The 24045-nt window shown below is 37.0% G+C and overlaps 5 protein-coding genes and 1 non-coding gene across 8 annotated transcripts; 5 read left to right on the top strand and 1 right to left on the bottom strand.

Annotated features, from left to right (window-relative positions):
• The first annotated feature begins 273 nt into the window (after nucleotides 1–273).
• LOC105970201 (protein NRT1/ PTR FAMILY 5.6) lies at nucleotides 274–2735 on the top strand. Its single transcript, XM_012995006.2, has 4 exons — nucleotides 274–652; nucleotides 757–974; nucleotides 1076–1632; nucleotides 1733–2735. Exons 1-4 carry the CDS (start codon nucleotides 511–513, stop codon nucleotides 2592–2594), a joined length of 1779 nt encoding a protein of 592 aa, XP_012850460.2. The 5' UTR covers nucleotides 274–510; the 3' UTR covers nucleotides 2595–2735.
• Nucleotides 2736–3122: 387 nt separating this feature from the next.
• Nucleotides 3123–5860, top strand: LOC105970211 (uncharacterized). The gene is made up of 7 exons (XM_012995021.2): nucleotides 3123–3560; nucleotides 4201–4377; nucleotides 4455–4604; nucleotides 4716–4817; nucleotides 4933–5003; nucleotides 5103–5170; nucleotides 5287–5860. The coding sequence occupies exons 1-7, from the start codon at nucleotides 3351–3353 to the stop codon at nucleotides 5526–5528; spliced, it is 1020 nt and encodes a 339-aa protein (XP_012850475.2). The 5' UTR covers nucleotides 3123–3350; the 3' UTR covers nucleotides 5529–5860.
• Nucleotides 5861–11115: 5255 nt separating this feature from the next.
• Nucleotides 11116–15646, bottom strand: LOC105970133 (serine/threonine-protein kinase ATG1c). Of its 2 annotated transcripts, none has more exons than XM_012994929.2 (13): nucleotides 14941–15646; nucleotides 14014–14134; nucleotides 13871–13929; nucleotides 13591–13655; nucleotides 13431–13524; nucleotides 13275–13355; nucleotides 13079–13187; nucleotides 12916–12988; nucleotides 12516–12823; nucleotides 12065–12414; nucleotides 11696–11990; nucleotides 11544–11614; nucleotides 11116–11456 (listed from the first exon to the last, which is right to left on the bottom strand). In XM_012994929.2, the coding sequence occupies exons 1-13, from the start codon at nucleotides 15184–15186 to the stop codon at nucleotides 11214–11216; spliced, it is 2115 nt and encodes a 704-aa protein (XP_012850383.2). In that variant the 5' UTR covers nucleotides 15187–15646; the 3' UTR covers nucleotides 11116–11213. The 2 variants fall into 2 exon arrangements, with proteins under 2 accessions (XP_012850383.2, XP_012850384.2); XM_012994930.2 differs by having other exon boundaries at nucleotides 12065–12366.
• A 353-nt stretch (nucleotides 15647–15999) lies between these two features.
• TRNAV-CAC (transfer RNA valine (anticodon CAC)) lies at nucleotides 16000–16073 on the top strand. Its single transcript has one exon. It is a non-coding gene; the product is annotated as a tRNA-Val (tRNA).
• On the top strand, nucleotides 16069–18646 carry LOC105970207 (PRA1 family protein A1). The gene is made up of 8 exons (XM_012995016.2): nucleotides 16069–16509; nucleotides 16883–16923; nucleotides 17036–17114; nucleotides 17305–17391; nucleotides 17467–17555; nucleotides 17666–17737; nucleotides 17811–17933; nucleotides 18387–18646. The coding sequence occupies exons 1-7, from the start codon at nucleotides 16352–16354 to the stop codon at nucleotides 17912–17914; spliced, it is 630 nt and encodes a 209-aa protein (XP_012850470.2). The 5' UTR covers nucleotides 16069–16351; the 3' UTR covers nucleotides 17915–17933; nucleotides 18387–18646.
• Nucleotides 18647–19566: 920 nt separating this feature from the next.
• Nucleotides 19567–23948, top strand: LOC105970178 (delta-1-pyrroline-5-carboxylate synthase). 2 transcript variants are annotated; one of them, XM_012994978.2, is made up of 18 exons: nucleotides 19567–19788; nucleotides 20271–20342; nucleotides 20420–20523; nucleotides 20604–20706; nucleotides 20801–20962; nucleotides 21036–21313; nucleotides 21425–21740; nucleotides 21816–21893; nucleotides 21974–22063; nucleotides 22166–22252; nucleotides 22325–22411; nucleotides 22492–22588; nucleotides 22668–22771; nucleotides 22860–23086; nucleotides 23163–23231; nucleotides 23320–23386; nucleotides 23484–23554; nucleotides 23688–23948. In XM_012994978.2, the coding sequence occupies exons 1-18, from the start codon at nucleotides 19738–19740 to the stop codon at nucleotides 23773–23775; spliced, it is 2151 nt and encodes a 716-aa protein (XP_012850432.2). In that variant the 5' UTR covers nucleotides 19567–19737; the 3' UTR covers nucleotides 23776–23948. The 2 variants fall into 2 exon arrangements, with proteins under 2 accessions (XP_012850432.2, XP_088683057.1); XM_088826931.1 differs by having other exon boundaries at nucleotides 19607–19788; nucleotides 21033–21313.
• The last annotated feature ends 97 nt before the right edge of the window (nucleotides 23949–24045 follow it).

Here is a 24045-nt window from a genome sequence, read left to right as displayed (position 1 = left end):
TTTGACAGTAAAACAGGGATTGTGAATGCACATCAGAACATGGATCCTATTCCATCTTAAGCACCAAACAATTATTAATGGCCACAAATAAATGGAGGGAATCAAAGTCAACTTTCAGTCAAAATCACTACCCAAAAGTATTTACAATAAACAGTACTATTTTAACAATCATGTCAAATTTGCATTTTTGGTCCCGAAACTATGATGAAATATGTAACTCTACCCCTATATTAATTATTGAGTGGTTTCATCAGTCAAGTGCCTCTCTTAACTATCCAATTATGCTGTCACTAAAATTCAACAACTTGTTCAAAAAAATAATAATATGCATGGTTCTCATCATTGTAAACAAAAGTCAACGGTTGAGCTTATTTATGCATGCTACATTCTTCTGCCCTATATAACAAGAACCAACCAACCAAAGTAGCAAATTCACCAACTAACTCAGTAACTACTTGATATATATACATATATAACTTATAATTTAATTGTAAGATTCTAATTAAGTAGATGGATGAAAAGAAGAAAGTGTTGGATGAATCATCAACAGATGATCAAGAAAAATGGGTGCACGATTCTTCTCTTGATTATAAAGGAAGAATTCCTCTCAGAGCTTCAACTGGTTCATGGAAGGCTGCATTTTTTATTATAGGTATCAACAAATTATTTTTCCCATAATAAAAAAAATACATATTTAGTTTGTTGCACTAATTAAATTAAATTAAAGCCCTCAATGTTTTTTTTTTCTTTCGACAGCAACCGAATTCAGCGAAAGATTGAGTTATTTCGGACTAGCAGCAAATTTAATAATATACCTAACCAGGGTTCTCCACCAAGACTTAAAAACAGCAGCAAAGAGTGTTAACTACTGGTCAGGTGTCACAACAATGATGCCTTTACTCGGTGGATTTCTAGCCGACGCTTACTTTGGTCGATTTTCGACAGTTTTAGCCTCATCCATTGTTTATCTCCTGGTAATTAATTAATTTATATATATATATTTCACACGTACAAAATAATCTTGAAAAAAACAAATTTCTAAAATATTGATTTTAATTATTTAAAAAAAAAACAGGGGTTGCTTCTATTGACAATGTCAAGAGTGATCCCGGGCCTGGAGCCATGTGGGCCCGGAACGAAGACCTGCCACGAGCCACGTAGGGTCCACGAGGTAATCTTCTTCTTTGCAATGTATTTGATCTCAATAGGGACAGGTGGCCACAAGCCTGCACTCGAGAGCTTCGGAGCTGACCAATTCGACGATGATCATTCCGTAGAAAGACAAAAGAAAATGTCGTTTTTCAATTGGTGGTGTTTCGGGCTTTGCTGTGGCCTCCTTTTTGGGGTGACCGTAATCGTCTACATTCAGGACCACGTGGGGTGGGCCCCTGCAGATATCGTCCTTACATTAGTAATGTCGTTCACGGTACTCATTTTCTGCGTTGGACGGCCGTTTTATCGGTTTAGGAAGCCAATGGGAAGTCCCTTAACACCAATGGTACAAGTCATTGTAGCAGCATTCGTTAAGAGAAATCTTCAATCCCCGTCCGATCCTGATCTGTTGTACGAGGTTTCCGATTCGGACAAGACGCGTAGCTCGACTAGGCTTCTTTTTCACACCAAAAAGTTCATGTAAGAATTGTTCTACTATAAATTTATTATCCTTTTTTTTTTTTTTTTTTTTTTTTTTATTAACTCATGAAAGTAGTTATAATAATTCTGTTTTTACCAGGTTTCTTGATAAAGCTGCAATTCTTGAAGATAGATTCAGACAAGATCCATGGAGACTAGCAACTGTTACAAGGGTTGAAGAAGTGAAGCTAATTTTAAACATGATTCCAATTTGGCTGACAACACTACCCTTCGGAATCTGCGTAGCGCAAACAAACACATTCTTTATCAAACAAAGCACAACACTCAACCGAAAAATCACTAACAGTTTCACAATCCCACCAGCCTCCGTCTCCGCCTTAACCGCCATCAGCCTTATAGTCTCCGTTGCAATTTACGATAAAATCCTCGTGCCAACGTTAAGAAGAATCACAAGAAACGAAAGAGGCATCAACATCCTCGTTAGAATCGGAATCGGAATGATATTCTCGGTTTTAACCATGGTAGTAGCAGCTTTGGTTGAGAGAAAAAGACTAAGTATTGTGGAGAAAGATCCATTGCATAGTTCTCTTTCGATGAGTGTGTTTTGGTTAGCACCGCAATTTATAATAATTGCAATCGGAGATTGCTTCACGCTCGTGGGGTTACAAGAGTATTTTTACGATCAAGTGCCGGATTCTATGAGAAGCTTAGGCATTGCTTTATACCTTAGCGTGATCGGAGCTTCGAATTTTTTGAGTAGTGTTTTGATAATTTTGGTCGACCGTTTGACGGAGAAGAGCGGTAAGAGTTGGTTCGGAAAGGACTTGAATAGTAGTAGGCTCGACTATTTTTACTGGCTGTTGGGGAGTATTACCGCGGTGAATATTTTTGTGTATGCTTTTGTTGCGAGGAAATATTCTTACAAGAATGTTATCAGAAATACTAATGTAGCTGTTGCTGATTGCTATCTAGGTAATAATGGCATGAAGACTATGGCTTAGGCTATATATAATTAATAATATTGTATTAATGTATTATTAGCTTATTACATGGTTTTATTGTATCTTTCAGCTTTGGTAGTTTTGGCCATTATTGCATTGTTGAAATTAAATAAATCACTACTTTGGAATGCTATTATGCTATAAGTTCATGGTTTGTTTTGTTTTTTTTTTTTTTTCCACATTTTTTATATAAATAATAAAAAAAATTCAGACATTTATTCTTTATCACAAAGATTCAATAAATTTAGTTTTTTGAAAAAAAGAGAAATTTAATTTTATGGTATTTATTTATGTGTTGAACATTAAAAAAAAAAAAAAGACTATATTGGAGGAGATGGGCTATAAAATACAGAATAGGCCTTTTCTGCTGGTTCTATTTTGGGCCCAGTAATCTGTTTGGGGATTTTAAAATTGGAAAACGCTTCTTGGGGATTTTAAAAAACGTGTTGACAGAAAAACGTAATTACGAGTCAACAGTCAACACCGTCCTTGACTCCTTTTCCAATTCGACTTCAAATATAGGAAAGTAAAATATTCATCGGAATCAAACAGCTTTAATTTAAACCTTTAACCATTGTTAGGGTTTTAACTTTTTCAATAAGGTTTATTCACACCAACCCCAGAATTCTATTCCTATAACGAAAATAAATAATATTCTACTGGCATCCATTAATTTCCGTCCCAATTTTTCAAAACATAGTGATCGATTAACTTTCTGAAGCTTTTGGGTGATCAGTGATCTTAACAACTTAATTAATGGAAGCTAGAGTTGGGGTGGACGGCGGTTCCGCCACGCGGGAGTTTCTCCATCACCACCAGACACGACCGCCCCCGCCCCCGCCACCGCAGCAGCAGCCGCAGATATCGCAGATTGGCACGGTGCCGCAGCTTCTTGCCGGTGGCATTGCCGGCGCTTTTAGCAAGACGTGTACTGCTCCACTAGCACGACTCACCATTCTCTTTCAGGTTATATTACGCTCTCTCTCTCTCTCTCTCTCTCTCTCTCTCCTTTTGTTATGATCACGCTTGCTTTTGGATTAAGTAACTGACAAGCATAAACATAATTCACCCATTCCCCCCAAAATAAACAATTATCTGCAGTAAAATCTTTGAAAACTCCGAGTATCATGAAAAATTGAATGTTATTTGCACAAGATGTTTGTTTTCCTCTACATGAAAGGCCGGATTTTTTTTTTCCCTTAACCTTCTTCCTCACCAGAATCTGGGTTCCGAACATGGTTGCTGATGCTAATTAAATGAACCTCGGAATTTGGTTTCGGTTCGAAGGTTGCAACCTTTGCTCTTCAGAAGGTTTCTTGATCAAATTAGTTCATTACCTCATTTTTTATATATGTGTTTTTTTGGGTTTCTTTTATGTGGATCGGTTGTTATCAGGTGAGCAGTCTTGTGTGCATTGTCGGTAGTCTCGGAATATTGGCGTTAAAAGGCTTTCAGGACTCTGTTTCGATATTGTTACTATTGACCTAAATCTTATATGCTATTTTCGGAACTTGCGAATCATTTTAGAAATATATTGCCATAGTCTTGTGTGCATTGTTTTTATATATTCTTACTATTTTTGTTAAATTTAAAATGTATTATTTAGGTTCAAGGCATGCACTCAGATGCTGCAGTGTTGAGCAAGCCTAGCATCTGGCGTGAAGCATTGCGTGTAGTGAATGAAGAAGGTTTTAAAGCTTTCTGGAAAGGGAATTTGGTCACAGTAGTTCACCGGCTTCCTTATTCCTCAGTCAATTTTTATGCGTACGAAAAATACAAAAGTGTAAGTATTTATAAAAAGTACACATTCTAATTGCATTTAAAGCATCCATCTTTTACTTATGTAAGAATCTTTTACAGATATTAAAAACAGTTCCAGGCCTTGATGGACATGGTGGAAATGCAAGTGCAGACGTTTTTGTGCATTTTGTAGGTGGTGGCTTAGCTGGAATAACTGCCGCTTCTGCCACGTATCCGTTGGATCTTATCCGGACACGTCTCGCTGCACAGGTACAATAATAATATAATAAAATGTTAAGCATAAGGATTTTTAACTGTTCTTGATGAAAATTGCGTTTATGATTTTTTACGAAGTGTTGACTATACTTTCGACTTTTGTAGAGGAATGCAATGTACTATAAGGGCATAAGGCATGCAGTTTCTACCATATGCAAAGATGAAGGTTTTCTTGGCCTGTACAAAGGAATGGGTGCAACCTTATTGGTATTTTTCTAATTCATTTTCTTCGTAAACGGGGGTTGTCTAAAATTAGGCACCATCGTCACCAAAGCTTTGTTTTTTAAGTATCTATAATTTATTTTCTTTATTTGGGTTGCAGGGCGTTGGACCCAGCATAGCTATAAGCTTTTCAGTTTACGAAAGTTTGCGATATAATTGGCAATCTCAAAGGTGTGAATATAACTCTGTATTTAATAATGACAACATCTTTTCGTTTTCTTTTTCTTTAGCTTAAGAATAACCTTTTTTGTTTTTATTGTTTATAATTAGGCCCGACGATTCTACAGTTTTGGTCAGCCTAGCTTGTGGCAGTCTTTCTGGCATTGCATCATCAACAGGTGGGTGAATTTCAAGTCCCGGTTTCTAATTTTAGTGATTCAATTAAAAAATGGCTGTGTTACAAGTAATACATATGGTTCAATCTTGTTTTTTTTTGCGTTCTTGTCCACTGCAGCAACATTTCCGTTGGACCTTGTGAGGCGAAGAATGCAATTGGAAGGTGCGGCTGGTCGAGCACGAGTGTACGACATGGGCATATTCGGAACATTCCGGCACATTATACGCAGTGAAGGCTTGCGTGGTTTGTATAGAGGGATTATGCCGGAATACTACAAGGTTGTCCCAAGTGTAGGCATTGTTTTCATGACATACGAAACTCTCAAGAAGCTTCTGTCGAACGGGCCTTCTTCCAGTTAGTTGCCACATCTCCAAGAAAGCAACAAGGGTCTGTTTGGTTCAAGTATAAGGCAGCTACTTATCGGTTGATATTTTTCACCTGGTAAAAAAAAAAAAAAGAAAAAAGAAAAAAAATCCTCCTACTGTAAATTATCTACATTAACAAATTTATATTAGCTTCTTTCTTTCTAGGTTTAGGGGTTAGGGTCATCATATTGATGATCCGATCCCCTCACCGTAAAATTTTGTAGTTGCCCGATTTTGTTAAATAAACTAATAATTTTTATTATTTTTATTGTGTGTAAATTAAAAGTGGATAATTAATTACTCGATGTATTTCATCGGGTGCAACACGTACTACATCCATTCTTATAAGATGTACAGACAGGCATATATTATATACAGCTGCTAAGATAAGAGCAGAAATATTTCTTGCTAATCTGAAGCTGCTGGTTTTTGGTGTTATTTGGATATGTTTGAAAATGTATTAGTGGATTCGTACGGAGATTTTTGTATTGATGTTAATGTCAATCTTTTGAAGAAAGAAAAAAAGACAAGAAAACTTTTTAAACTCTTTTGTCGTGTCTGGATTTTATTGAAATCTGGTGGTCGCTCAATGCTGATCAGAGACGTGGTCGGATTTTCTACATACTCGTATGTTGGTGTCAGTTGAACATTAAATTTCTCGTACACGTGCCGGCCATGCGGGGAAATTAAAATTAGGGGCTTGCTATTATCAGTGCGATTTTTACCACTCGCAGTGCAAAATAATTCATTTTTTTTTTCTTTTCCAAATCTTATCCAAATACCCTCTCAAACACTCTCAACCTTTTATTCTTAAAATTTATCAATTTTAGTATTTTTTCGACCAATATCAGTTAGAGCACAAGTATTATCGACATGGATGACAACGGCTTCGATTTTGAGGTGAAAATACACGTTTTTTGTTCGTTTCCAACGTTTTTAGAGATTTCGTATCATAACACACGAAATATATGCTTTCATTTCGTGTAATACTATACGAAATATGTCTTAAAATCTTTAGTTGTTTGTTTCGTATACAGTCACACGAAATGGAAGCTTACATTTCGTAGTAAAACCTACGAAATGGAAGCTATTATTTCGTGTGTGTTTACACGAAATGCAAGCTTCCATTTCGTGTGATTGTCTACGAAATCCCTTAAATATTGTCTTTTAATTTTAAATATTTATGCAGGAACTAAGAGAACAATCTCACGATCATAGTCACTTCTTTGAACGTGGTATTGTGTGTGATAGTAGAGAAGCGTTAATTATGTGGGCAAAAGACACAGCAATTAGTCATAATCATCGACTGATTAATCATCGTAAATCAGAAAAATATCATGTTTTAACGTGTGAAAGATATCAATCTGGACGACACGGACTATTGAAGAAACGTTCTTGTCCGTTCAGGTTAATTGGCAAAAAATCAACGGAGGATGGATTATGGCGATTGAGTGTGAGTAATGGTAATCATAACCATCTGCCGGGTATTTGAGTAATGGTAACTTATGTTAAATTTATATTTGTTTTAATTTTGCATTCAAACTTATGTTTTGGAATATTTAAATTTGTAGCGTTGTGTTTTGCATTTTATATGTTTAATCTATGTTTTTGGAATGTATTAAATTTGTAAGATTGTTTGTAAGGTTGTTTAAATATGTACTTTAATTGCTTCAGTTGTACGTAGTTTCTAAATTCAAATAATAAAACTAGTGAATTAAAATACAAAACAACAAACTAGTAAATTAAATAGTTCGTAATAATAATAAACAAAATAAAAATTAGTAAAACAATTAGTTCCTAATTAAAAATAAAAATAAATTATTAAATTAAATAGTTCCTAACAATAATAAAAATGCATAGTCCTAATAATAATAAAAATAAACTTTAAAATTAAATAGTTCATAAAAATATATAACTAGCAAAAGAAACCGATAAACTACCGCCTCGCTCTCCTCGGCGGCTGCACCTCATGATCGTCGTCGTCATCGTCGTCGTCGTTGTCGTTGTCACGGTCGATGCCAAGATATCGGGCGGCGGGCTGCAAAATATCTCCAAGATCGGCACGTAGATCGGCAAACTGCTGCATCCAGTCCTGTCCAGTGCTCCTGGTGATCGGGTACAGGGCACGTACTACCTGGTAATAAGTCGGCTGATCTGGTGGCCTCACATTCTCTCGATGCACTGGAGCCGGGCCTACGTCGGGGTTGTTGATCTTCGGATGAGTCCGCTCGGTGTACCACTCCATGTAGTGCTCGTCGACTTCCCCCCGTTGTCGTGCCGTCTTGTATGCGCGGGCATGAATGGAATGAGCCTGGACCATGTCCCACATCCCACCCGGAAATGGGTAGTTGACTTTGTACGATGTACCTCCTTTGGGACCGCGTGAACATGGCTCCATCGACGGAATCAAGCCGCGTGGTATATCCTGAACCCATCCAAACTGTCGGACGCAACGATCAGGCATATACGGCTCTACGACCCACATGTACTGGATCGTGCCATGATACAACGTACGAGGGATACTCTCGTGTATATCCCGACCATACGGTAGCCACTCGACCTAAACAGAAAACAATATAAATACATAAATCAAAAAATTCATATTTAAACAAACTACAAGACATATTTAAATCAAAAAATTCATATCGAAAAATTCATATTTCAAAAAATATAAATACATAAATATAAAAGACTTACATCATCCGCTGTCATATTGTCGAGTAAACCTCGAATATGCTCGAGCGTGCCCGCTTTTGGTGGCGCGTTCCACCTCTTGCATCGAGGCTGAAACTCGCGGTAGCGCTCGCTCTCATCCGGCGGCTGGAATCTCGGGAAATACTCGTATATCCAGCACTGCAAATATTTTATTTAAAGATATTAAAATTTATTAAAATATATTAAAATGAACAAAATAAGTTCCAAATATATTAAAATTTACCTGAAGAAGGGTGGTGCAACCCGCCAAGCCCCTCGATTGTGCTCGGCTGCATATACCCAACTCTCTGTATAGATTGGCCAAACAGGCCGAACCCCACGAATACGTGCCGACCTGATCAAGCACTGAATCCTCGAGCACGTGCATATACCACGGTTTCACCCGATCACATGTCTTGTCGGGGAATAAAATCGACCCGAGGAGAAACACCAGGTATATCTGAACTCGGCGTCTCATGGGCGTGTCGGGCATCAACAACTGTCCCTGTAACATCCTCCATGTGGGGCCCCCATGCTTCCACGACTCGTCAATCTCCTCAAACTCGAGGTTTAAGGCCTCGAACAGCAAATACACGCAGTTTGTCCGCTCGGCTGCATCGTCGTACCTAGGCGCGACCACCCGTCCCTCCACATTGGCACCTAGAATCATCTGGACATCGTGAAGAGTGATAGTCATCTCTCCCCACGGCATATGGAAGCTGTTCGTCTCCGGCTGCCACCGCTCCACGAATGCAAACAACAGCGGAATATCTAGGCCCTGTAAATAACATCGGGCTAGGGGATACAAACCGGTCATCCGCAGAAAATGCTTGTCTACGGATACATCTACGTCTTCTAGGGCATCTGCTATCTTCTCGTAGTTGAATTGGTTCAGGGAGTTGATACGGGACTCCACTCGTCCAACCGGACGTTCCTGCAATCATTTATTTAGAAAACATATTAATTAATCAACTATAAAAATATTTTAATAGAAGATACAAAAATTATAATATTAGAATTAAAACAAGTAATTAACTTACTTCTCCCCTCCAAATAGATGCCGCTACGTGCGACTTGAAACTCGGTATCAAAGACGGATCCCGCGGGCCACCGGGAAATGGACCATCTAGCACATCCGGATTCACTCGAGTATAAGGTCGACCTCCACGGCCCCGTCCTCGGCCTCCACGACCTCTACGACCTCCACGAGCTACAACCTCAGTCTCGTGAACGGGGGCCACATATTCCTCCTCCTCCATAGCACGAGAAGACCCAACATCGGGATGTGGAACTGATGATCTGGCTGCACCAGCCCTCTCAGCCTCTCGCCTACGTCGTGTAGACATAGTCATGCGCTCGCGCTCGCGCTCTTGATGTTCAGCCTCTTCACGAACTGCTCGCATAATTGCACTTGATTTCCCTTTGCCTGCCATCTGTTAAATAAAACACTATTAACATCAGTCTAAATAATAATAATAAATAAAATAAATCTTGAAAAAAAAAAAAATATGAACTGTGCTGTTTCACTGTCATTTCGTGGACAAACACACGAAATTAGTGCCTCTATTTCGTGTAAGAACACACGAAATACAAGCACTGGTTTCGTGTGTTTGTCTACGAAATGACTGTGAAACAGACAAAGTACTTACGTTTCGTGTACAATTACACGAAATGAAAGCTTACATTTCGTGAGAAATCTCACGAAATGTAAGCTTTCATTTCGTGTAATTGTACACGAAACGTAAGAAAAACTAACAAATACGTTAATTTCGTGTACAAACTCACGAAATTAACCCCTACATTTCGTGCGTTTCTACACGAAATGAAAGTTTATTTCCGAAAACTTTCGAACACAATCAAAATACTCAAAACGTATAGATTTTCGACGAAATTTGTTAAAATACTACTATAAAAACATTGGGTCAATGATTTCGAGTTCGAATTTTACCTTAATCGTTGTTGAATTGCTCGTTTAATCCGCAAGAACTCGAAGAACCTTGGATAGGGTTTGAGAGAATTTTGAATTTTCTTAAGAAAAGTTACAAATGAAATAAAGTCGCACTGCAAGCCGGTAAAAGTTGTTCTATGAATAGCATTTCAGTTAAAATTAGGGGCCAATATGTACTACATTTTTTTACTAAAATTGTCAATCTATTTTTGGGCAAATTTCACTTTCCTCCTTTGTACTTTAGCTTAGTATTACTTCACCTCATTTTATTCTTGTTTATCGATTTGTCCCATGCACCTGAAAAATTTGTCTCAATGTAACCCTCGCTGTTAGTTGTCATCATTTTACTCTCGTTTATCGATTTGTCCCCTGCACCTGAAAAATTGTCTCAATGTAACCCTCATTGTTAGTTGTCAGATATTTAAACTGGGAAGAGTGACATGTTAGTTGTTAGATATTTAAACTGGGAAGAGTGACATTATTCTCGCTGTTAGTTGTCAGATATTTAAACCGGGAAGAGTGACATTTTTGTAATTTTCAGCTGTTAGTTGTTCCGACATTTAAACTGGGAAGAGTGACATTTTTGTAATTTTCAGACCTTAAATCAAATGGTGTTAATGTTAAGTGTCAAAAAACTAATAACGAGGAGCACATTAACACAAATTTTCAAGTGCAGGGGTAAATTAATGCGATCTAGAGTAGAAGAGGGTAATATCAAGCCAAGGGGTAAATTAATGCGATCTAGAGTAGAAGAGAGTAATATCAAGCAAAAGTACAAGGGGAAAGTTAAATTTGCCCTTTATTTTTCTTAGATGCAAATTACTTATTTTTTTGTATTCTATTTTCTAACATTATTGTTGCATAAAAAGATTAATTCACTAACTCACTTAATGATCAATATCATAATATTTGATATGTTCAAAAAAAAAAATCATAATATTTGGGAGGCAATTTTTATTTATTTATTTATTTCCAGAAGCACACCAAAATTATTTACATGCCCAGAGAAGAAGAAAGAAGAAAACATGAGATGAGTTTCAGGAGGTGCAGGGGCGATCCACGTCAGCTTTGAACAAAGCCATTCTTTGAGACTGTGAAATCTTTTTCCTGTTATTGAGGGCATCTATGTAATTACGTATACGATACCGATCCGAGTTTGTCAGCGAAAACGGAGGGTTTAGAATCAGGCATGGAGCTTCCACTAGTAGAAACACTAGCAAATCAACTGCCTTCGCATACAAAACCACCGCATTTTCCACATTCCCCATATATTCAACAACCTGTAAAACATCCCATTATTCATATTATTTACCGCTCCGGTTGAAATAATTTTAAGACAAAGAAAGTAAAAAGTAAAAGATATTTACCGCTCCACTTTTGCCGAATGCAAGGGCAGACTGAAACACCAACTCCATTGCATCCGGCATCTCCATATTTCCTGATATGAAAAAAAAAAACAATATATCATATATTGATTAGATATAACAGGAAAGATAATACGAGGGTATAATAACCGTACCGGGTTCTATCACTTTAGCAAGTTCTTCAGCAGTTTCGACTTCACCAAGAAAAGCTCTCTCTATCTGCAAACAAATATCGTGTGGCTCCTGTGCATTAGCAATATCAAGAATAAACTCTCGGGAATCCGGAGAATCTCGAGCCCTGGAAGCTTCTCTCAATCTTGTAGTCTCTTGGCTCGAACTTCCTTCACTAGCCGATGCTGCATAAGTATGACATATATGCAACGCTTGCTTCCATATAGCAAGAATTACGAGCTGAATTGAAAACGCCTCGAGTTGCTTTCCTCCCCCAATCTAGACCAAATTTCCCGCTATTAGATTAGTAACTAGGTTTATACGCATCGTATTTATTTTGTCTAAAAAATTACCTTTTCGTTCACTAATGCGGTAATGCAAGAAGCACAATGCTGTAATGACTTGATCCTCGTCATGCAGTCAGATGATGGCTGCTCTAAAGTGTTACCTGTTGTAACCATTGACCTTTCGGAAGTTGTAGGAATCAAGATTCGACTTTCTAGAATCCCATTATCATCTTCTCGACCAATCATTGGCTGTGGGCCACTGGACACCATGTTTATATTTCCAGAATCGAGTGGCGAAGTAGTGGTTTTAGGTGGAGAATGGCTTTGGTTGACTGCACGTGCTGAAGAAGAGGAATCTAGTGGATGACCTGACACGATTACATAATCCCGGTCGATTGACTCTAATGAATCTACAACTGTGAAGTCAACGCGAATTACACAACAACAACAACAAAAATAAACACCCCTACTCGTAAAAGAGTGGAATTCAAGAAAATTAACAAAATAAAGCACACACCTTTTGGATGATTATCTAGCGATCCAAGATCCGTTATTTTAAGAGAATCTTTTAGATTCCTATCTGAAAGTTGCCTGCTGCCCAGACGGGACCCGGTGATTTCCGTTTTACGTGGGGCCACGTTTGCAGGAGATTTTGAATCTAGAGAAAACCCGTAAGTGGATCTCATGGTGGGGTTTTTTGGAGATGGAGGTGAACTGGAATCATCGTCTAGACTAAAGGGTAAGCAATAATCTTGTGAACTTTCGGCTGTTGGATTCCTCTCAGATTGTGGGAAATCATTTAATAATCTTTGTGGTTGCCTATTCCTGTGCAGAACAAAGAACTCTCCTATATTCTCAAACATACCAAAATCTTGTATTATCAAGATTACGCAAAACATGTCAAAAAACTCGTTTACCTGAATGACTCGGCTGGCTGCCTGTCGGAAAGATATGGATGGTTGAAGAATTCTTCAAATGTCAGACGCTCCACTGTGCAAGCATTAATTAACCAGTGATGCATTAATCATTTTCTTAAATAAAAAAATAAATAAATTCAAAAGCAGAAAACGAGGAATATACCTGGATTACGACGAAGCAGTTTCCTACACAAGTCTGTGCAGTGGGGGCTCAAATTCCTGGCCTCTGGTGGAAACTGCAACTCAATTGACCTCATAATGTTTTGTAGCAGCTGCAAAATGATTTCAAAATATGGGTTTAGAGATAAGACAAAGACAACTATATTTTTTTGCGAGGAAAAGATTTAAGATGAACGCACCTGTAGCTGATTATTGCCTGTAAATGGGGTTTTTCCAGTAACGAGTTGAAAAAGAATGGCACCGACACTCCAGAGATCTGCCTGCATTATCGGCTCAAAGTTAGTAGAAGAATTAGATATAAGTAGGAATATGAAATAATTAAGTAAAAATCTCACCTTTGCGTCGTATTTCTGGAACTGCATTATTTCTGGAGCCATGTACAGTGGCGAACCACATAGGGTTTCTGCAAGGCCTTTAGGTTGTAGAGACCTGCATAAAATTTTCATTACTTATACAGACACTAACGCTTATGCATTTTCATAGAAGGTTTTTCACCTGGCAAACCCGAAATCAGCAATCTTCAGGACACTGTTATCGTCATTGGTGCAAAGAAGTAGATTCTGTTCCGGGATTGAAAAACAATTCAGCAATGAAAATCAAGAAATCTCGAGAAAAAAGAAACATTAATATATGGAAAAAACCGTGAATTCTCATTACACGGCAGCTATTCATGATAAAGATTTTTCAATTAGACGTATAGGTTTAAGGCTCTGATTATTACAATAACCAACCTAGACAAAATATGTAAATAATAAGGGTCGCTAAAGTTTCAAACCTGGGGCTTCAAATCCCGGTGTATGAGGTTGTTCTCACGAAGAACTTTCAGACCCTCCGCTGCAAGAGTTTATATAAACACGACTTAATTTACAATTGAAACAAAAGACAAACTAATAGGAAGGCGTAGGAAAAAAAAAATACCAAGCTGCTGCATGAAGTGCTTTGCAGTTGCTTCACTGACTTTTCCATGCCGTTGTTGAATATACATCGAAAGGTCACCCCCTTTGCAGTACTCCAGAACAATGTATATCTTTCCAGATTCCTACAACCATGCAAACGGAAACTCGTTTCTAGTCTAATAACATCCAAATTTAATATCTATACTTATAGACGGAATGCAATTTCAAGAAAGCGGGTAATCATGAATAACATTCTTCTTAATGCAGATCAGAAAATCTTTGAAGCCACAATGGTAAAAAAGATGACATTCAGAAGTTCAACGAGGGGGAACACTTATTTCCTTGTTCTTTATTAACTAAATGTGCCGACCACCAATTTAAGTTCGAGCAATCACATAAATCAACTTGTTGCGGAAAAGTATATCCCGACAATAAAAAAAAGCATGAAAAACAGATATCTTAATAACAGCCTAGACATTACCGAAAACGACAACCAATTCCGCTTGTCGTTGACTATAGCGATCCTGAATTTCCTTGTTCCTCTTAAAATCACTATCTGATTTCGGTTTTCATCCATTCTCTGACACTAATCTATATCATCAATCTACACATGCGTCACAATAATGCCTCCAGTAGACAAAACAACCCTCAACTTAAAGAACATAATGTCGTAACGCAAATCGCATTACACAATCCGAGAATCTCACATTTCAAACCAGAAACAAACTTACACAATTATACTTTAAAATCACACCGATTTATACTTCAAGAGCCACTAATTCAAATACAAACACAAAGGGAGAAAACTCAATGACTCCAGATTTCATGACTTCAACAGAACTAAAACCCAAAAAAAAAAAAAAAAAGATAGCAACTTTTTCACTTCACATCCTTCCTTCCAAACATAATCTCAAAAAAAAAAAAAAAAAAAAAAGAAAAAAATAGTGACCTCGATCATGTCGTGCAAGCGGATAATATTAGGGTGATTGATTCTTTTGAGTATAAAAATCTCAGACTTGAGGCTCTCGTGCAACTTGGGATTCAATCGAGCGGTGACAATTTCTTTGATGGCGACTTCTGTGCCGTGGACGCGGTGGCGGGCGTGCCACACCGTCGAGAAAGAACCAGCCCCTATCTGCTTCCCAACCATATAATCCCCCACCACATAATACCTCCTCGCCGGTTGAGCCATCATAAAATATTCTAGTAGCTGAACAACAATCCGAATAGCAAAAAAGGAAGCAGTAACAAAAAAAGGAGAAGAAGGGTTTGCTTTATTGCATTCGGTTGTTTTTCACAGGAGAATATTTGGTGGGGTTTTTTGGTTTTATCTCTCTACTGATTTTTTGGGGGAATATTATGATGAAATAATAAGAGAGTTGCTGTGGAGAAGACGGGTATTACATTAAATATGAATTCGATTAGTTTAATAATGTTTGACGAAGTGTTTGTAAATTCCCAGTTTCAGAAAGAAAAAAAAATAATGATTTGAGAATTGAGGATTAAATGAAGAGGTTTTTTTTGAATTTGATGAGATTCTTCGTGGGTGGGATTCTCTAATTCTACTGTGCGTCACCGACCGCCCGAACCATGGTGATGGTACCAAATACGACAAACCTGTTCGGAAACGTGGCGTGACGTGATTGGTTTCACCTGAGAGAGACGTAGCTGAAGATAGTAGCTTTTTTATTACGTTTGTGGACTGGGTTTACTTCAAATATTTGGGCCTCATTATTCATAATTTATGTAATATAGGATTTACCCACCGACTGGACCAATACTAAGTTCGAATTGTCCAATGGGCTGCACCATTAGCAAACCCTGTATTAGTCTACAACATATAACTAAATATCCAAAATAAACTATCCACACATAATCAACACACATTAAAATCCATGTTCATAATAATTAAAATATATAGATATTCATCAACATAAAATAAAATAAAAGAAGCGAAGAGAACATGCTAAGAATCTTTGTATACAAAGATCAACATCATCAACAAGTAGTCTGGGTGGTGTAGTCGGTTATCACGCTAGTCTCACACACTAGAGGTCCCCGGTTCGAACCCGGGCTCAGACATTTGTTTTGCGATAAATTTCTTTACATATTTTTGGACGGTTCATCAATCATCACTACAGTTTCCTATTTTTCCTTAATTGAATCTCTACACTCAGAATCCTGTGCTGCATCATCAGAACTTTATCGCAAATCGAAATCACAAAACGCCCCTCTCCCCGCTCACTCAGTTTCACGTTTTTCTATTAGGTTTCGTTTTTTTTTTTTTTTTTTTTTTTTTTTTTGGCCTAGGGTTTGTAGCTATCAATCGAATTCGAGATTTCGACCACTTCTCACAATCAATGGATTGGGGCAACGTAACGGCGGAGGATCTGGTCGAGGCGCTGAGAGAAGTGGACTGGTCATCGCCGCCGCGGCCGCTCGCAGAATTCTTCTCTCGGTTCACCTTGCCCCGTTCGTACGCCAAATGGAACAGTCGCCTCAAGTGCAACCTCTACTAGTACGATCTATTTCCTTATGTATTCACGCACAATCCTGTAAATGCATCATATACATAAACGTGTGATCACTTCTGGTAGCCATTGAATTGAATCGCCCGATTGTTATGTTGCATGATCTTGTCATTTCGACTAAAAAATGTGAAGGATAAGAAGATAAAATTGATAAAATTTATATGGTGCTTGAGCTATCTGCCGTCTTGTTTTTTCTGGAAAAAATATGCATAATTTTTCGTGATCCTGAGCTTGGCATTCATTGAATAGATGTTTCTAGCTTTTTTGTGGTGTGTAGAATTTTCCTAATCGGCATCACAGCTATGAGAAGAGTCCATTTACATTTCTCATATGTTTTTTTTTTTTTTTGGTTTATTGCAGTTACAGGACCAATTATTTTTTAATGATTGTTTTCATTCTTGGTAAGCGAGCGAATGATGATGATTTAATTTCTTGTGTGCACGGCATTCACATGTCATGTCCATCTTTGCACACGACTGCTAATTTAGGTATCCAAATGTGTGCGAGTTTCAGGAATTGGATTTATTAGGAGGCCGCTTGCTATTGTTGCTGCACTCGTGACATCGTTGGGTATAGCATTACTGAATGATAGGTATACATTTTCTGAATAAATCATCAATTAGCACCGGGTTTTTTTCACCCTCATTCTTTCCATTGGTTATGATTTATGATTAAAGGCAATTAAAAAAGGGGAGGAAATAATATAATTAGCTTTCGTTGAAGTCCATTGTCATTCTTGTTCGTTTCAGCTTTCTTTATATTGCCAAAATTTCTTTGTTTAGTTTTGCAGGTACTTTCAGTGAAAAGGTCACAAGAACCGTCAGGCAGTTTTCTCCCCATTTAGCTGCTAAAATGAGACCTTCCCTCACGTAAGTAATGTATGTTGCTCTGAGTTTGCTAATCATTTTATGCTGTTTCTTACTTAAGACATTTAATTCAATTAGGCCCGTGATTCGAGGACGACCATCTGTAAAACGAGCAATACATATATGTGGACGGCCCCGATGGGTATTTGTCTTGTTATTTTCTACTGGTAAGAGATATTTACTGTTTTCCCCCTTATTGATCACTTAGGGCACTAAAGTCTAAAGATGTACTTTAACTTGCAAATAACTCTGGTTTTCTTGTTTATGCTCTCTGCAGTGGGATTCCTACTTTGGTTTCTTTCTTGTGGTATCGTCACAGTCTTATGGGCATTTGCTATTGGCCTTCTTGGTAATATTTTTTCTCACTTTTATGTTTCTTCTCCACTGTGTATTATCTTTTTCACTCTCTCTCTTTCTCTCAGCCACCCTCATTCATGCAAGCTTTAGGACACCAAACTTGAAAGCTCGTTTGAACACATTCCGTGAAGAATTCCGTGCTGTTTGGCGCAATTATAGTGAGCTGTAGCTTGTGAAGCCGCCCACATGTCAGTTATTTCCATCTACCTTCCTCAATATTGATATTTTTTGTCCTCTATCTTTGTTTTCTTCCATGTATGCTTTTGTACGTCATTTGGTAATATGTATTCTTTATCTGTGCTCTTTTGTTGTATTACGTGTTTTGTTTGAGTTACATCCATAAGTTTCTGAAAAGAAAAGTATAACAATGTCATAAGATCCCGTTTACTATTCCTTGACACGGTTAACTGAATACTTCTGATTCTGCTTTGCTTCTTATTTATTGAAACTCGTGCTACATCAGTATTGTTTGGTTATGGCACTTCTCCTCGCTTTTTCGTCTGAGGACCAAATCTTATCATAGAAAATCTGTCTTGTTTTACGGTTTTTTTGTGCTTTAAGAGTGCATCGACCGACCTACTATGGTCTCCCCTTGATCCTAATATTAAAGGTTTATTTGGTGAATTTTGCTTGTGTTGTAGGAGCCTCTGCGTGGTTTATGAAGATGAAACATGGCTTGATTTTCATCATGCATCTTGTTCAATTTTCAAGAAACAGAGGCGACTAGAATGTAAATTTCTTGAAGAAATCTGTTATATAATGTGAGAAGTCGACTATTACTGTCTGAGGAGATATTATTGTCGTTGCGAAGTAGTCAGTCCGTTTCACAGAATTGTATTATATACTCCTATGTGACCCTTTTTCGATTGCACTAGAAAGAATCAGTATAAATTTCATCAAATCGAACAGAGAATTGAGCATATTATTTTTGAACTAATTGCACTAATATTTTCTTAGATTTTGAAAGTTATTCAGACATTTCTTGAGATTTGATTGATTTGGCAAAAAATTCAATTTTGCTCGTCATAGATAATCAAATTTTGGACATGTCTGGGATTGGAATAACAATCAAATTTCAGTGATTAGCTACCTAAAATTTAATTATAATAACTAATAAAATACAGCTTCAAATTTGTAAATAATAGATAACATGAAAGTAATAATATGTTTTGTTTTATTTCAAAATATCGAAATACAAATATTATTTACTCGAGGCCACAATACATTCTAAATATGTATATATAATATATATACATCAATTGGCAATTAGTATTATTCTATAAATTAAACAATTGAGAAGAAGAACGTGTCCAATTAAGTTTTGGTTTTATTATTATGGGTAAATTACAACCACCCGAGGTATGATCAATTTATGAAAAAACCCCTATTGTTTGGATAATTACATTTACTCCTCAACTATGATTTTTTCTTACATCCCACCCTTATAGTGTTAAATTCAACATAATCATCTAGATTCCATAGAATGTGCTCTAGTTTGTACTCATTTTGTGTAAAAATACAGTTTCTGATGGACCATCAAATCTGATATATACCAGCCAAAAAACACGTATTATGATCATCTTGCTTCAGAATGTAGAGTTTGAATGGGATAAAACGGGTACAAAAGTGATAATATTCCATATAATCTCGAAGATTCCACTAAATTTAATAATTGAGGGGTGGTTGTAATTACCCAAACAAAAGGGGGGTTTTCGTAATTTGAACATACCTTAGGGATGGTTGTAAATTACCCTATTATTATTGATGAAAAATAAAACTAGTTGGACTGATTTTCCTAATATTTAGTCAGAATTATAATCCAAGAAAACCAAGTCACCCGTAAAAAATGACGCTGAATTCTAATTCGTTATTCGCGAGCTTTCATCTCTTTATATAGTACACACCCATTCCTCTGTTATTTTTTTCTTTTCTTTCAAAAAAAAAAACATTAACTCAGATTATTGCATCACACTCTTACAAAATTAATGTAATATGGATCCCACCAGAGATTTTGTCAAGAATATCAAACGTGTTGTTTTCAAGGTATATATTTTTCAACATGCATTAATTGTTTATTTTTTCTTTTTAGTCGATTAATTAATAAGCTGTTCTATACGATTGTTTATTCAGATTCAGCATTTCCTATTTCTTCTTGAAGGATTAAAGTCCAGTGAAAATCATCATATTATTTTTTTGGGTGAAAAATCGAGCTAGAATATGCTGTATATATATATATATATATATATATATATATATGGAGATGATGATCTGCGATAACGTAGTATACATTTTTTATATACGTATTTTCTCGATGCCTCTCATGTGTGCAAATCACACATAAGCTAGGTACAGGATTCAAATCACGCAACAATTTTTTGTTTTACGATACATTTTCCAAATCGTTTCGCACATCCATAACAAAATGCTTTCGCCTCACTCTACTTTGTTCGATCAATTTCTGAATCCCATCTCTCATACGTGCACGCGAAATTCAATGAATGTATTGTTTCTTGTTTGGGAGATAGGTCGGAACTGCCGTCGTAACACGAAACGATGGAAGATTGGCAATTGGCAGAGTTGGAGCTATTTTTGAACAGGTTTTTTTTTTCTTAAATACATTCTAAATTCAATAAATTAAAGTATAAAATTTATGTGGTAAATTGTGACAATGCAGCTCGAAGAATTGAACTCTCAGGGCTACGAAATAATATTAGTGACTTCGGGTGCTGTTGGAGCTGGTTGCCAAAGGCTCAAGTACAGGAGATTATTGAACAGCAGGTGGTTAATTATTTATATACATACATATTAATATTGTGTTAATTATTTTCTTGTCTGAAAATTAAGTGTTGTGTTGGCAGTTTCGCGGACTTACAAAAGCCGCAGGTAGAATTAGACGGAAAGGCGTGTGCGGCTGTTGGACAAAACGGTCTTATGGCAGTATATGATTCTTTATTCAACCAGGTTTATTATTCTTGTTACTATTTTTCATTTACGTAAATAATCGGTTTTATTGTCATTAGTTTTTTGAATTACTCTTTACATGGTTTTATTACAGTTGAACATTACGTCGTCCCAACTTCTAGTTACCGACAACGATTTCAAGAATCCGGAATTCAGAACCCAACTTTCTCGAACGGTGAATTCTTTGTTAGCTCTAAGAAGCATCCCCATATTCAACGAAAACGATGCAATCAGTACCAGAAAAGCTCCATACGAGGTATCTATATATATTATTGTAACTTTTCATTTTATTTATAATTTATCAGAGACTAAAAAAAAATCAACAGCAGGATTCAACAGGTATCTTTTGGGACAACGATAGTTTGGCGGCTCTATTAGCAATTGAGCTGAAAGCCGACCTTTTGGTATTGTTGAGTGACGTGGAGGGTCTTTATAGTGGGCCCCCGAGTGATCCGAATTCGAAGCTGATATATACATACGTCAAACAAAAACATCAAGGTGTAATAACATTCGGAGATAAATCAAGAGTCGGAAGAGGTGGAATGACTGCTAAAGTCAAAGCTGCAGTCAGCGCTGCTGATGCTGGCACGCCAGTTGTCATTGCCAGGTATATATTGACTGTTGGAAATATTAATATTAAATGATACATTTCAGTAACAATTTTTAAATTTTTGGTTGAAATATAATATATATTCGGCCTTTTCCGTTTTGTTGGAAGTGGTTATGTGTCAGAGAACATTGCGAAGGTTCTAGAAGGACAAAGAGTGGGTACGCTGTTTCACAGAGACGCTCATTCGTGGGTTACGCTTAACGAATTAAGTGCGCGTGAGATGGCAGTTGCAGCGAGAGAGTGTTCGACTAAATTACAGAGTGTTTCTTCTGAAGAGAGGAGTAAGATTTTGTGCGACATTGCAGAAGCATTGGAGGAGAACGAAACTGTAATTAAAGTCGAGAATGATGCTGATGTGGCAGCTGCACACGAGGCTGGTTACGATGAGTCGTTAATTTCACGATTAGTATTGAACCATGCAAAGGCAAGTTCAAAAAAACAAAATGATCGGTTCGTGTTTTGTAAAGTGTCTTATTTTGTGTTTGTACATTTTTGTTAGATATCCACTCTGGCAAAGTCTATCAGGAAAATCGCAGACATGGAAGAACCGATCGGTCAGATATTGAAGAAAACCGAGGTACGTTTATTATTATGAGATTTTCTAAAAAAACGAGGAGTAATTTTTTCTAACTGGCTAGTGGCTATTTATCCATCCAGCTGGCAGAGGGGCTTATATTAGAAAAGACTACATGTCCTTTGGGTGTTCTATTGATTATTTTCGAGTCTCGACCCGATGCGCTAGTTCAGGTAATATAGAGGCTTCATGAAATATTAAATAATTTTTTTGGCTACTTAAATTTGAATTAGTTGATTATTTAGTTGACGAACTTTTGGACATTTACACAATAGATTGCGTCACTTGCAATTCGAAGTGGGAACGGTTTGTTGCTAAAAGGAGGCAAAGAAGCTAGGTGTACTAATGCAATTCTTCACAAGGTGAATTTTGCAATAATTTCTGTCGATTTTAATCAGTGACGTATCCGAATTTACTGTTTTCTGTTGTGCTAGGTAATTACTGCAGCAATTCCTGAAACAGTCGGCGAAAAACTTATCGGACTAGTGACTTCAAAAGAGGATATTCCAGATTTGCTCAAGGTAATAAATTGAGAACTTATTTTACGAAACGATCTTTATAAGATGTACCTGATTTATTAATTTTTTTTTTTGCATGACAGCTTGATGATGTAATAGATCTTGTGATCCCAAGAGGAAGCAACAGGCTCGTTTCACAGATAAAGTCTTCCACCAAAATTCCAGTTCTTGGTCATTCTGGTACGATAATTTATTTACCGAATCGTAAACATTTTTTTTACTTCGTTTCACCAAGAATTATAATATTCTGTTCTGTCAGATGGAATCTGCCATGTTTACGTTGATAAATCAGCAAATATCGACATGGCAAAGAGCATCATTGTCGATTCGAAGCTCGACTATCCTGCTGCATGTAACGCCATGGTATTTTTTTTTTTTTTTTGTCGAGCGATTTATCTTTCATCGTTGCATTAGTAACAAAATAGTACTACTACCTTGTTCCGTTGTCCAGGAGACGCTTCTTATTCACCAGGAATTGTCAAGTTCCGGAAGTTTCCAGGAGCTTCTAGATGAACTGAGTCAAGGAGGTGTTACACTGTACGGGGGACCACGCGCAAGTTCAATGCTGAATACTTCAGAAGCTAAATCATTTCATCACGAGTACAATTCAAGGGCTTGCACTGTCGAAATTGTCGATGATGTCAAATCTGCCGTTGATCACATACGTAGACATGGAAGGCATGTTTTACTTTTTTCACACTCCGTCTTTTTTTTTTTGTTGTGGATTTATCAATTTTATTTAAAAAAATTGCAGCGGCCACACTGAATGCATTGTCGCGGAAGACGTAGAAACTGCTGAATATTTCTTACATCAAGTTGACAGGTATTTTCAAGAATCAGAAACTGTATTACTCAAATTCTTTAATTTTCTTGAAAATATCAATATGAGATTTTTCCTCTGTTGTTGACAGTGCTGCAGTTTTTCACAATGCAAGCACTAGATTCTGTGACGGAATGCGATTCGGCCTTGGGGCAGAGGTACCAAAAACTGCGAACGCTAATTCTTATTCAAATCCTTCGAGATTGTAGTAAAATAACATTATTTTTTTTTCTTTTTTTTCTCGTGGTTGAAAAGGTTGGAATAAGCACGAGCAAGATACATGCTCGAGGCCCCGTTGGAGTCGAAGGACTACTAACAACAAAATGGTACGGAAAATTACGATTATACTACTCCGCGAAAAACATGTACACAAGATTACACGTTTGTGAAAAAGTGCTACTTCGATTAATCTGTTTTGTTAACGCTTTCTTTGATCACTACTATAACTGTATCTTGCAGGATTCTGAGAGGCAATGGGCATATCGTGAAGGGAGACGAAGGAGTCGATTATACACACAATAACTTAGTCGTTCTCACCGAGCAATAGGTCTAGTTTTCATTCAACATTTAATTTTTCTGTTTTTCTATGTGGACCGTGCATTTGTTGCAGTGACAAGTCGAACAGTGCATTAGTTAACTACCTCCAAATTATTGACTTGTTTACGGACTCCGCATTTTCCAAGGAAATCCGTTATTTTAATGCAAATTAGTCATTAAGCACACTGGTAATTAATTTTCTTTATCATAATAAAACAAATAGTACACATATGCTATTTACACTTACAGATTTCACACATTACACAGGAAGTGTGTGGAT

This window comes from Erythranthe guttata, chromosome 12 (genome assembly GCF_056151865.1).
Source record: "Erythranthe guttata isolate IM_541 chromosome 12, IM_541, whole genome shotgun sequence".
Classification (NCBI taxonomy): Eukaryota; Viridiplantae; Streptophyta; class Magnoliopsida; order Lamiales; family Phrymaceae; genus Erythranthe; species Erythranthe guttata.
The sequence above is the reverse complement of the archived record's forward strand: the minus strand, read 5'-3'. Positions and strand labels throughout refer to the sequence as shown.

What these genes read in the sequence shown, in the direction of transcription:
- LOC105970201 (XM_012995006.2), top strand. Translation starts at nt 511, where the DNA reads ATGGATGAAAAGAAGAAAGTGTTGGATGAATCATCAACAGATGATCAA. An exon ending in GGCTGCATTTTTTATTATAG is followed by an intron (nt 653 to 756) that starts GTATCAACAAAT and finishes TTCTTTCGACAG; the next exon opens with CAACCGAATTCAGCGAAAGA. An exon ending in TTTCACACCAAAAAGTTCAT is followed by an intron (nt 1,633 to 1,732) that starts GTAAGAATTGTT and finishes TGTTTTTACCAG; the next exon opens with GTTTCTTGATAAAGCTGCAA.
- LOC105970178 (XM_088826931.1), top strand. Translation starts at nt 19,738, where the DNA reads ATGGATCCCACCAGAGATTTTGTCAAGAATATCAAACGTGTTGTTTTC. An exon ending in ATGATTCTTTATTCAACCAG is followed by an intron (nt 20,707 to 20,800) that starts GTTTATTATTCT and finishes GTTTTATTACAG; the next exon opens with TTGAACATTACGTCGTCCCA. An exon ending in CTGCTGCATGTAACGCCATG is followed by an intron (nt 22,772 to 22,859) that starts GTATTTTTTTTT and finishes TCCGTTGTCCAG; the next exon opens with GAGACGCTTCTTATTCACCA.
- LOC105970133 (XM_012994929.2), bottom strand. Translation starts at nt 15,186, where the DNA reads ATGATGGCTCAACCGGCGAGGAGGTATTATGTGGTGGGGGATTATATG. An exon ending in ACCGGGATTTGAAGCCCCAG is followed by an intron (nt 13,656 to 13,870) that starts GTTTGAAACTTT and finishes ATCCCGGAACAG; the next exon opens with AATCTACTTCTTTGCACCAA. An exon ending in CATTCGGCAAAAGTGGAGCG is followed by an intron (nt 11,457 to 11,543) that starts GTAAATATCTTT and finishes GATGTTTTACAG; the next exon opens with GTTGTTGAATATATGGGGAA.
- LOC105970207 (XM_012995016.2), top strand. Translation starts at nt 16,352, where the DNA reads ATGGATTGGGGCAACGTAACGGCGGAGGATCTGGTCGAGGCGCTGAGA. An exon ending in AAAATGAGACCTTCCCTCAC is followed by an intron (nt 17,392 to 17,466) that starts GTAAGTAATGTA and finishes TAATTCAATTAG; the next exon opens with GCCCGTGATTCGAGGACGAC. An exon ending in ATTTGCTATTGGCCTTCTTG is followed by an intron (nt 17,738 to 17,810) that starts GTAATATTTTTT and finishes TCTTTCTCTCAG; the next exon opens with CCACCCTCATTCATGCAAGC.
- LOC105970211 (XM_012995021.2), top strand. Translation starts at nt 3,351, where the DNA reads ATGGAAGCTAGAGTTGGGGTGGACGGCGGTTCCGCCACGCGGGAGTTT. An exon ending in CGTACGAAAAATACAAAAGT is followed by an intron (nt 4,378 to 4,454) that starts GTAAGTATTTAT and finishes AATCTTTTACAG; the next exon opens with ATATTAAAAACAGTTCCAGG. An exon ending in TATAATTGGCAATCTCAAAG is followed by an intron (nt 5,004 to 5,102) that starts GTGTGAATATAA and finishes GTTTATAATTAG; the next exon opens with GCCCGACGATTCTACAGTTT.